Raw genomic sequence first — 12,254 nt, 5'->3', positions numbered from 1 at the left:
TTCATTTAAGAAAGGGGCATTTAAGGAAACATTTATGAGGGTTATATCTTAAAGTAATGGGGCCATTGCCTTGTGAACATAAGAAATATTAGAGAAGAAAAATGTTTTCCTGTAAACCACATTTATAGATGAGCTGCTTCTTTTGTCTGCAGGCCACAGCAGCTGGTGAATATCAGATGTTATCAGCAAAAACACTGTTTATCGCCTGTGTGATGTACTAAAAAGACACTCTAAATGGTTCCTGGTAACCCAGTAGCTTAACAAACTATGCTCGGAATGAAAGGCACGTGAAAAATGCTCAGTGTCATTAAGGCTACCCAAATGTTGGTGCCATAACATGAGTCACACAGGATTGGTATGGGTACTTGGTGACCTACTTTAGGGAACATTAGAGGGCTAGGTCTCGGATAAAATGCATGGTAAGCCCTTTAGATGTGGGTGAACTTTGTTTTGAAGGACTTCAAATGGGAAATCTGTGTTTTACTGGAATAAATTCTATAAAAGCTGCTGATAAATCCTACTGTGGAAAACATAAAAAACAAAAGAAGAATATTATGGAAGATATGACATCATTTGCCGTAAGCTTAGTTTCACGCCTATTTTTCCTCTCCTCTTTCCCACTGCCGCACCAATATTCTAAATGTTCTTAACCTCTCCGTTCTTTTTCTATCACACCTGCATCTCCTGCCAACATTTCTTCACCACCAGGAAACAAAATCCTACAAACCACACAGTTTGCAAGTGTTGCTAACGACAAAATAAATGATACACGTAGCATCCAGTTCCTGGAAACTGATTTTAAATGTCACATTTTTCCTAAGTCTCCATGATGTGAAATCTTGCTATGTACCCAGGAATAGAGTTGTGTTTGGCCGCAGTACATAGAAACCGAGTGACACTGTGACGTTGGTTTTGGTGAGCTGAGTTTTTGAGAGTTTGAGAATAAATGTTCAGTAAAAAGAAACTGTGAGTGACTGTGTTTGTCCCATTGTTGTCATTTATGTCCGACTGCTGAATCCTTGTGTTATATCGCAGGATAATCTCAGTTACAAAAATATTAAGTTATAAAGTATGCAATGTGATATCGTTGGCATAAACACTCCCTAAAAGTTTAACTATGATGTAAGGTGTTGTTGCAGGAGAAATAAGGAAAAAATTATACAAGATTATTGTCTTTGTCACAGTGAGTAAATCTGAGTTGTTGCCTAACCTGAACTCGTTCAGTCCGTCCACCATTCGACTGTAAGCCAAGGCTCTCTGGCTGGCATCAGCTGACCGTCGACTCATCTTCATGGCCTTGAGAGTGAAACGACACACACACACTTTGAGATATTTGGCACTGAAGCCAACAAAGTTAGAGGAAAGGTGGAGCAAGGAATTTGTGAGGGAGACGAGAGGAAGAGGGGGGGCTGAAGGGAAGATGGAGGGTAAAACTGGAAGTCACCCAGAGCTCTGACGGTGCCAACAACAGACACCAGTAAACAGAACCGCAGATATACAAGGTATGACCATTGACCGGTCAATCTGACAGCAACTCTGCTCATTACAACAGCAGAGGGTGTAAGGTTTGCATTCAATACTATTCATGTCTCACTGCTAACTGGATTTCACTGACAGGCTCATCTTCACAGTGTCAATCAGGGAGGTGATGAAGAATATAAATGCAAGAAAACTGTCATCTTCCACTGAAAAGCATGATGGGAAATAAACTAACACATCAAAACAGTCATCTCTGGAGTAACTAAACAGGTAATTGCTGACATCAGTGAAGGAGAACACAAAAAACAACCAGCTGATTTGTACCAGCAGTTAATTACCTGTTCAATAGCGCTCTTGAGCTTGTTCATGTGGCTTTCAAAGAGAGGGAAGTGGGAGAAAAAGAAATCCTGGAAGCGGTTGTTCTCCTCAAGGTTGGGGGACAGCATGAAGATGACCCCGATGGCAATCTTCTTCTTCCGAGCCACGCCAAGGCTTGGTCCACCGCTTTCGTCAGACATGTTGAAGCTCTCCTCGACTGACCTGAACAGGACAAGACACACACGGGGTCAACTTAGGAGCAGAGGCAGATCCGATACAAAAATAAATCTGACTCCTTGGGCTTTTGCCCATGAAGGTCATAAAGATATATATTACCCAACATTTTACATCATGGGTTAGAATACTGTTTCACTCTCCTTTGGCAAGTGTCTTTCTTGTACCTTTGCAGCAGGTTAATACTGCTTAGATGTTACCAGTAAATATTCTTCAACATTTCTACCTGTTACAACAGTTAAGCCGATAATTATACTTAGACACATCTGTTAAGCAAAGAAAAGGTGTAAAAACACTTTTAATCCTGGTCTTTTTTTACTGTTTCAGCTGGCAAACAAGACGCTTTGGTGCTGCTGAACTAGAGCGCCTGGAAGATTAGAGCACTCAGAGGCTGACAGCTGCATTTGCAGTGACAGGCCAACACAGCATCCTGTCTAGTCACAGCACTCTGTGTGTGTGTGTGTGTGTGTGTGTGTGTGTGTGTTTTTGAGCGCAGTTATTAGTGCATAGCAGCAGTGTGTGTCATTTTCCCAGCTGCCTGCTGGATTCTGAGGAAGTCCTAGCAAGATAAACTTTACAAAAGCCTGTCGGAGCGAGGCCCTAAACAAGGAAGAAAAATGGGGGTCAGCAACTGGGAGAGACTCTGTTCAGTGTGCGTTTGGAAAGTTGTGCAGAAAAAAAAACACAGAACGTAAACACTTGTCCCCGTCTCCAAACGGGCACTATAACTACTCTCTGGGCCCGTACATACACTGTATTTGCACCTCAAATCCATTGCTTTCAATTAAGACATGCAGAAGGCATGCTCATGAGACCAACTCTGGCGCGGCCCACAAGTGCTCCTCAGGACCTAACAGCTACGCCTTGAGGTAAATAAATTTCAACTGTTGGAACATAGCAACATGCACCACATCATGTGATGAGAAACGGGTAGTGTCATTTCAGTGCAGAGCTTTACATCTCTCCCACAGACAACATTTTAGGTCCAATACACACTTAAAAAACATGCCCTGGAAGAAAATCAGAACCTAACTTAGAACTTCTAGTCAGTAGACTATGTATGCGCCCTTGAAAGTTGACACAGAGCAGACACAAGACTAGGACCCAGTGCCCAACCTCGCTTTTCCAGGTTCCAGTTTAAGACGTGGCATGTGTCCCCGCCCTAAGTGTGTGCATGTGCGTATGAAAGATTTGACTCTCTATTGCTGTTCACACATATTGATTGTACTTGCACGGCATTTATGATTGTATGTGTCTCACCATCGGGGGAAGACGCCATTCTCCAGGCTGGTGGTTTGGCTGCGGAGCCATCGGCGTTGGTAACTGGACGCACAGCTGCTGGTCAGGGAGGAGCCCGGAGACGGGAAGGGAGTGATCAACAGGCTGCTCAGAGACGCTAAAGGGCGGAGAGAAGGATTGGAAGTGGATAGAGGAGAGAAATTAGGGGGGCAAGAAAGAGAGAAGGAGAGCAGAAGGGAACAGGGAGCAGATGGAAGGAATAGTGGGTGACACAAGAGCAAAAGGACAAGAGTGAGTCAGACAACAAGTGCGTAGGGTTACTCATTCTCAATCTCTCACACACACACACACACACACACACACACACACACACACACACACACACACACACACAAACACTACCACACAGAGCGAGACAAAAAATCTCGAGGAAAGTGACTGTTCTTACTAAGACAAAGAACTTGAAAAGGGCAAAAGTAACAACACACAAAGACACACAAACACACTTTGAACCACACACACCCCTCTCTCTTCTTTTCCTCTAATTTGCTGGATAGTTTCATATGAGATCTAATATCAGTTAGCCTGCTAGCAGTCACATGCTGCAGTTGTTGGAAAACCTGGCTTTACACCAGGCTGACACGGTAATAACAACCTACCCACAGGACACAAGCCCTGATCACCGGGTTATTTACAGCACAGGCAGCACGCACTGATCAATGATCACATGAGCCATTTACACAGTGTGTGATCTTTAGAGACAATGAGAGATAACCTTAATTATAATGTATGAAAATAAACCGTGGGAGTTGCAGAAAAGCTACAATAATAGAAAAAGTAGACGGGGTGAGACTTTGTGTCACAGAGGAGCGTGTATGTATTTGTGTGTGTCAGACTAAGCTGAAGAGCTCTCCAGTCCAACTGCAGTGGGGAGGAGGAGAGAGGGGAGATGAGAGGACGAGGCTTGAATTAGAAGCTCATTTACTAGTAGCAGGTTTTGAGCTGCTATATTTAATCCTCTGCATGTGACCCGGGTTTGAGCAGAAAGCACAATTCCCCTCATACCAGTCATGCCAGTGGAGCATGGTGGTGTTTGTAGAGGGGGGGTAGGGGGCAGAGTGGGGGGAGGCAGGGGTCAGTTTCCATTGCACAAGGTTTTCCAGGCTCTAGAGGCCCTGTAAACACCTCCGCAGTGTCTTCCACCCATTCATCTTTCTTTGTGGTATTAGGTCAAAACATGTAAATCTTTTTAGAGTCAGCAGTGGAGAGAGGAATTAATTACCCTGCATCTCCCTTTATCACTTTTCCTTTCCACACACACCCCAGTCAGCCTCGTGAGGCTTCACCTATGGGTGGATTTAATGAATGGAAAACTGCGTGCATGTGTGTCTGCATGCCACAATAGTGAAGTCGTAGCTTAGGACCACTGTTAAAGTAACCAGCGCTTATGTAACTGTTCATGCTCTTGACCTAGAACAGTGACGTTAAAGAAGGTCAAGAAGGTCAACCATTTTGACCCACAACGCGCTTTAATAGTAAAAAATTAGTTGCATCCTTCGTGTTTTGGGGCAAACAATAAGAGACAAAAAAAATTCTGGCGCCTATGATGTGTCTAAGGTGAAAACAAGAAGACAGAAACGTTCTATGAAGTAATTTCCTGTCTCACACTCGCTCTTCTCTGTTCCTTTGCCTCTTTAGTCTCAACAAGAATAAATGTAAACCCAATTCAAAGCTCAAGTGTAGGGCTGAAAGCACACCTAGCTGTGTTGAGTGTAGGTCAATCCAGGCTTAGGCTCATAGTCGCATTAACCTACCTGACCTGGCGATGCCACTGTCCCTCTCGTCGTAAAGCCCTCGGCCAGGCATGTCCATGGGGTGACTGTGGCCTGGAGGAAGGGAGGAAGGAAGGAGGAGAGAGAAAGTGAAGGTTTGGATTAAGGGTAAAGGAAGGGGTTAAGACAGAGGGCAGATGGATGCAGAGGTCAAAGGTAGATGCGTAAGAGAAAGTACAGATAGAAGAAAATCAAGGACAATAGAAATTAGATAAAGATTAGGAAGGAAAGGAAAGGAAAGGAAAGGAAAGGAGGGCAAAAAAGAGACAAAGATCAACATGTGAGAAACACAAACTGTAATCAACACAATGGAGCACCAGTCATGCTGAGGATGCTCTTATTATCACCAATCAGAGCCTTGTAATGCTCTTCTACTTCATAAACAAATACAGAGGTTTATGCTTTTGGATGCTTCACATGCTCAGCATCCATTTCCAAGCTATACCAAGAAATCTAAATTTCTCCCTAAAGAACTTCAACCACTGAGGTAAGGTTGAAAATGCTTCAAATGACCCAAGGCCTAGTAGCTTATTTAAAACAAATGTATCACTGTTAGACTATGAACCACACAGCTCCCACATGTGAGGTCACCACAACAAAGGCTAGGTCTCGGATTAATTTCTACTGTGAAATACCGGTTACTGATTGATTCTCATGCTGTAAGTGCACCCTTTTGTTTTGTAAGACCACAAACAGGAAGTGCCGCAAGCAACACAAATTGTCGCAACAGGCGATTGCTCACTGACTCACTCCCTGTCACTGTATCTACAGCAGCTGCTCCGGCTTTGAGGTAACTTTCTACAACAGACACCATAATATGGATGTCACCGAGCCTGTTTACTTGCTCTCAAATGTCCTTCGTGTCAACACTTTGGGCTCGAAATGGGAAAAATGTCAATGCTTCTCACAGCGGAGAGGTGTGAAAGCCACAAATGCAGCATTTCAACGTGCAGTTGAGAGCACAGATCTGGATGAGATGATTAATGAGCACATCAACACGAGCTTTTGTTGCAAAGCATTCGAGTGTTTGTGTGTGAGTGTATGTGCACTGCTGTGGCACACTGTGCTTTATGACCATACCAACACTGCATAACTAGAGGCCATGCCAACCTAAGGGTACCCTGAACAGGATTGTGGGTAGGAATGATGATGCATAGAGACGCTCTTTTGATAAAACTCACCATCACTTTGCTTGATTATCATTATTCTATTGCCGCACTCAGTCAAAGTTGCTGTTTTAAAAACTAAAATGCATTTGTCTTTTTTTCCTAACACTGCTATTACATGGGCAAGGTTTAAGGCAATACTACTTGCAGAAGCTTTGCAGTGGGTGTTATATTACAAGTATGGAAACGAATGCTGATATCACACAGGCCCCAGGCTGTAAAGAACAAGTTTTCAGTGTGTGTCACTGGTGGCAATAACAGTCTGAGGATTCCCCACTGTGCCCACCCACATTATGTACCTCATTTTAGGAAGTCGATTGTGACTGAAATATACTGGTTTGAATACCGCACAGAAAGTGGATGATGAGTAACTATTTCCTTAGCACCAAGGTGCCCTTGAACAAGGCATTTCCCCACTCAGTGGCCCACAGCAGATTGTGTAACCGTGTGCAATTCTATGGAAGTGATCGAGGATGTTCCCGCATGTGTAAATGCATGCTCAGGCAATTTTTACCGCATCATTAAAAGGTTTATAAGGGAGAAAATGAAAGCTCATTATAGAACAGCCCACTGAATACCAGCAGAGTACTAAAGATGCTGTCATAGCCGATGTTTAAAATGCACATGAAGCCTAAAATCATTCACAGTAAGTGGCAAAGTGAAGTTAGTGAAAGTGTGTGAGTGAAGATCACACAGAGAAGGAAGAAAGGGAACTGCAAAAACTTAAACTAGAACTACAGCCGCCGACACCAGTGAGAACCCATGCACACTATTTCTGCGTGCGTCATCCGCCTGTAGGCCTGGGTCAGATAGTTCGAGGTTCGAGGTAGGCGAGGTTGTCTTTTTTGACACTGCCAGCAGCCAAACAACGGACCAGAAGGTGTTTGAAGCAGTACATATCCCTTTGAGATCTACTCGGCGGCAGTTTGTGTTATTAAAGTTCACTGCCAGTTTCAAGTGAATCAGCATTTGTAAATAAAATTCACAGCTCGTTTATTGGTGTGGATGTCTTGGAGCAGGGCAGGGAACGGCATTTTCACAGTTAATTGGTGCCACTTGGGTGTGAATCCAAATGCTGCCACCTGCCCAAATGAACTAATTTTAGGGGGGACATGATGTTGTTTTACAGAACATGCCAAGCACGCCTGGTGGGAACCACCTCAAACAACAGTTTCTGCAGCTTCTATCTGACCCAGGTTATTTGCAGACGTGCCGTGATAGTGCATGCTATGACTATTGGTACCACTTCTAGTGTAAGAATCACCACACAGGCATGCAGCCGCTGAGAGTCAAGGCCTGTACAAACAGTGCTACTGCAACTACAGCCTACACACACGCATGCAACTGGCACACATCACTCATGGCCAGTATTAAGCGCCAACCTGAAAAGAAAGATGCGCTCTTGATGAGGCGCAGAGGGCCCTGTTCAGAGAAGGCCCGTCGAGGGCTGCAGAGCTGAGAAAATCCTGCGCAGCACAAACAAAAACATGGAAAAGAAGAAAGGGAGGAAGAGGGAAGAGAGACAAAAAACATGAACCGTGGTTAGTGAATGAGTTAAGGAGGAAAGCTGGCTGCCTCCTGTTGTCCGACCAACTCGTAGTAAACAACTGAGTTACAGGAGCTTTTTCAACGACCATCATCTGGTGGGTCAGTCAGTCAGAGACAAACAAGAAGGCTGGTTATCACTCACAGAAAATACAGCTAATCAAACTAATAAATCACTTTACATCTGTGATGTGTACAAGTTTTGTCTTTTCTGTGAGTATAACAGAAAATGCACAAAAGGATAGAATCTGCCAACAGTTCTGTTTTTAATATTTTTATTTCTACTGGGAACCTGTCGTACTCTGAGCCTGACTCGTAGGGTCTTTGATTTCAGTTTTTCAGATACATCTTTTGCACAGAGTTTCACCACATGTAACAAGCACAGTCACTAAGAGTTTCAGTGAAGCACCAGATGAGTCACAACAGAGATATACTGCTATGAATATGTGTTGGGATAAGAGTAGACTATGCAAATGTGCTGAAGAAAAAAAAAAAAAACAACAACTTGTGCTTGTGAGGCCAGTTTGAACGTTCTCAACTGTTCCCGAGGTTAGTGCAGGGGAGCAGTAAAGGGAGAGCTGTTGGCAGAGTCTATCCAGCCTGGTTTGTATTCAAACAGGAATGTTAAAGAGTCAGAGAGCAAGAAATAAAATCAGCTGATTCCTCACAGTTCTACAGAGGCACTTCAACTGTGTAAACTAAACTTAACAAAATGCAAAATTGACACTGCAGTTAAACTGTAAATAGTATAATTTTCTTGAAGGAAGTTAAACGCACTAACAGTTAATGAGGCAACATAAGAGACCACATAAGACGTATGTGCCCTACATCTCGTTTCAAGAAGAAAGTATCTCCACCAAGTGTCATTTCACTCTACCTATAACTGAACTGAAAAGAAACAGGACTGCTATCATTGGTGGCTAAAGATGGTTTGATGTGGCACTGGGTGTCTGTGGTTACCTATGTTCCCTAGAAGACTGTGGGGCCCAGTGTTCTGATCAGGCCTTAGGGTGTTGCTGTCCTGTCCAATGAACTCTAGGCTGTCCTGTAACCTGCGCAAGATCAGAAAACCAAGGACAAAAGTTAGGAGGGTAATGACAACACTATTATAATTACAATATATAAATGCTGCATGCAAGTGTGAAAGACAGCAAAGATTTTTTTTAATATATTCAAAGTTGATGACAGTTAGGGCACATAGTCTGTAATAGCCTACTGAGACAGACTGTGTTCAACTAGATGAAGAGAGACAGAAAGACAAACCGACAGAGTCCCTAGTTGACATAAACAGGGAATACAGACAGTAACTAAGGCAGATGGAGAGGGGGAGAAAGATGAGCTGAGGGTGTATCTGCATGTGCCGGCTAATGGCAGAAGCTGCTCCAGGAATCAGAGCGAGAAGGGCGTGTTGATAAGCATGTGTGCGCTTACGTGTTGAGGCTGCCGTACACACTGCCTCCCGTCCTGGCTGTGAAGACCTTACTCAGCATCAGCTGAGGCGGTGATCTGATACATACGATAGCACAGGGACACAGATCATTATTATGTATGCTCGGTTCATGTGCTTGTGCACGTTTGTGCTTCTCTCACAGCTGACCTCATTTGTCCCTTCTTCTACCACACACACATTTGAATCCAGTCCTAAAAGTCATGTGAAATGTTTCTGCTTTCTCTACGGCCAGTGCTACAATGCTTAAAAGACACTGATGCATGTCATTTCTCATTACCTGATCTGGTGGATTTTTAGCGTGGAACCTTTGTAGCTCATAGCAACAGAGCCAAACATCATTTCCCCGAGCATTACCACATCAGACGAACACCTCGGACCCTGGTGAGGACAGGAGAGGAGGAGCACATGTTTTTGTTACCCTTAAAGAGAAATGAACTACACAGTGAACTGAGCATTTTCTTGTCTATGCATGCAAGTGAAAGGTAAGTGTTACCTGGAAGCGGAGGCCCTGCTCCTTTGTTTCCTTGGTTTCTGAGGTGCAGGAGGACGAACTGTCCAGGGAGCTGCTGCTGCCTCCGGTAGGACGGAGCTGGCAGCATTTCCCAAACATCTTCACCTGGCCCTCCGTGCTCTAAGGGGTTAATAATAAAGTATTATGGGCCAAGTACCATGAACACAGGCTCATTTAACTCATCATAAAATCACATCACTTAAATCATTCATTCATGTAGAGTTCAGCTTACATAGTTTGACTTAATGATGAAAAACACCAGTATTTACTGCCTTGTTTGCAGCTACTAAGGATGTAAACAAACTTGAACAGCCTCTGAAAGCATAAATAACTGGTAGAGTACAAAGTATATCAGCCATTTCCATTGTTTCATCAGCCGAGATGAGTTTTTCCTTTTCCCTTCATATATACAGAAGCCTACAAAAATGCCCTCCCTTTGCCTTAAAGAATTCAGCAACAGTAGTTCAACTTTTAGAGTTGCTTTTTGTTTTTTGTTTACTTATTCCCAGTGAATAGTTAGGGACTAAACAACAAAACAAAAGGAATACGCAAAAAAGAATATGCAAAAAGAGCTGGAACCTTGAGCTATCTTGTGCACATGAAGTCACAAGACAGATGCAGACAGTGTTTTTAAGTTCTTAAAAGGCTTGTGCCCTTTAATGTGGGAACAGCCCATGCACATGGGGACAGATAACAAAGTCATGAGGTTTTACTGCAGGAGGATTTCAGTTCTGGAGGCCTCTGCTAACATAAACATAATGGTAGAAACCGACTGAGAGCCGACTACAACTATAAAAAGTCACATTTTCTATCTAATTTCACCCCAATGTCCCTAAAATATAAAGTCACTGGCCCTTATCAGGTAAAAATAAATGAAATCGAATTGTTCAGGTCACAAAACCATAGAAACCTGATCCGGAGGCACTTGTGTAAACAGCAAACTAAAAGCAATGTGAGCTCAATCAGCCTGTGTCATGTGCCTTCTTAACTTGGCAGCCTATTCAAGAGGAATGCATTTGAGAGGGCGGGGAGCAGAGGGGGAGGGTGTGTGTGTGTGTGTGTGTGTGTGTGTGTGTGTGTGTGTGTGTGTGTGTGTGTGTGTGTGTGTTTTAGCTAGGCTCTGGTAATGGCTCACTTGAAACCACTGTCGCTGCCAATGTAAGAGAGGAAGAGAAAGGAGGGGAAAAATGAGAGGGGAGACCAAAAAGAAACAGGGGGAGATGAGGGGAGAAGGAAAACAGGCAGAGGAAGAAAGATTACTGCTTCTCCTTCATTCTGCTCTTTCACACTGTGCATTAGCAAACACTGTGGACGTGTATGCAACTTTCTGTGTAATTTTCTTGTTGATTTTTGTCGCAAGCACACACACACACACACACACACTCATGCTAATGAAGCCACGCAGATTCTGGGCGAGCGTGTGTTTCAGTGTGTACGTGGGGGTGTGTGTGTGTCCGCTGCAGTGCAGTGTGAGGTGTGTACACAGAGGCCAGCAGCATGTGACTGCCAGTCATATGACTCTTTCGGGAACTCGTGAGCGAGCAGCACTGCAATCATTCCCTCCCTCCCTCCCTCCCTCCCTCCACCACTCCAGTTTCATCCCTCTCTCATTCCTGCAGCTTTCTCTCTTTTAACACATCCACTTCTTTCCAACACAAAATTCATCTTCTTTTCCAGCTCCCTCTTTTCTTATATTTTACTATTTCCCAACCAACTCCCCCCTTTTCTTTATTCTTCAGTCTCACACGTCCCATGCATGCTCCATCCATCCCTTCTTTCTCTATTCCTCATTCTCTCTGACCCTGTGTGCTTTACTTGTTCCTGCTGTTGATCTCTCTAATTCCTCTGAGTTGACAAAAAACAACAACAAAATAAGACCAAAAAAAAAAAAAAAAAAACAGCCATCATGTGATAGAAGTCACACTGTAGCTGGCAAAGCCCTAACGATGCAGAATGCACCAAAAATATTGACATCGCACCAGGCACACACACACAAACACATACTTTGCACGGACTCCCCTTAAAGCAGTTCTCTATGCATTATCTTATCTTAAAACAAAGACACACACACGCACTGCATATCTCTTCTTATTGCAGTTCTCTATCTGGCACCAGGCCTATCCAAATGCAGTGCTTCAGTGAATCCATGTGTATGAGTTACGAAAGTTGACCAAACAGACAATCCAATTGTCAAAGTCAGGGTGTCATAACACAGCAGGAGTGTGTATCTGTATGCGTCTGTGTGATGGAAAGGTTATGGACGTGTTAATGAGGCAGATGGACAGGCAGACAAGAGAAGGTGAGGCATGACAGGGAGAAATCTGGTGAGGGGAAAAAAAAGAGACAGGCCAAGGAGGAAGCAAACATGGCAGGTCAAACACATAGGTGAGACGGAGGTGGAGGTGGAAAATGAATCATGGGAGACAAAGACAGACAGGAGGGACGGGGAGGTGTCGAGTGACAAGTTTGAGAAATTGTGA

General features: G+C 43.8%; 1 protein-coding gene across 3 annotated transcripts in view; it reads right to left on the bottom strand.

The window, feature by feature from the left end:
• fnip1 (folliculin interacting protein 1) overlaps nt 1-12,254 on the bottom strand; it is a 43,463-nt gene that overhangs the window by 13,542 nt on the left and 17,667 nt on the right. For 2 of the 3 annotated variants that reach the window (XM_049592991.1, XM_049592990.1), the window contains exons 3-11: nt 9,757-9,894; nt 9,541-9,641; nt 9,245-9,319; nt 8,774-8,865; nt 7,651-7,734; nt 5,085-5,156; nt 3,292-3,427; nt 1,818-2,019; nt 1,211-1,296 (exon numbers count right to left, since the gene is read on the bottom strand). In XM_049592991.1, coding sequence (XP_049448948.1) covers nt 1,211-1,296; nt 1,818-2,019; nt 3,292-3,427; nt 5,085-5,156; nt 7,651-7,734; nt 8,774-8,865; nt 9,245-9,319; nt 9,541-9,641; nt 9,757-9,894 — 986 coding nt within the window. The remainder of the gene's footprint in view (nt 1-1,210; nt 1,297-1,817; nt 2,020-3,291; nt 3,428-5,084; nt 5,157-7,650; nt 7,735-8,773; nt 8,866-9,244; nt 9,320-9,540; nt 9,642-9,756; nt 9,895-12,254) is intronic. The other variant, XM_049592992.1, reaches the window with a different exon arrangement.

Source organism: Epinephelus fuscoguttatus, linkage group LG12, assembly GCF_011397635.1.
Source record: "Epinephelus fuscoguttatus linkage group LG12, E.fuscoguttatus.final_Chr_v1".
Classification (NCBI taxonomy): Eukaryota; Metazoa; Chordata; class Actinopteri; order Perciformes; family Serranidae; genus Epinephelus; species Epinephelus fuscoguttatus.
This window is presented reverse-complemented; position numbering and strand designations above follow the sequence as displayed.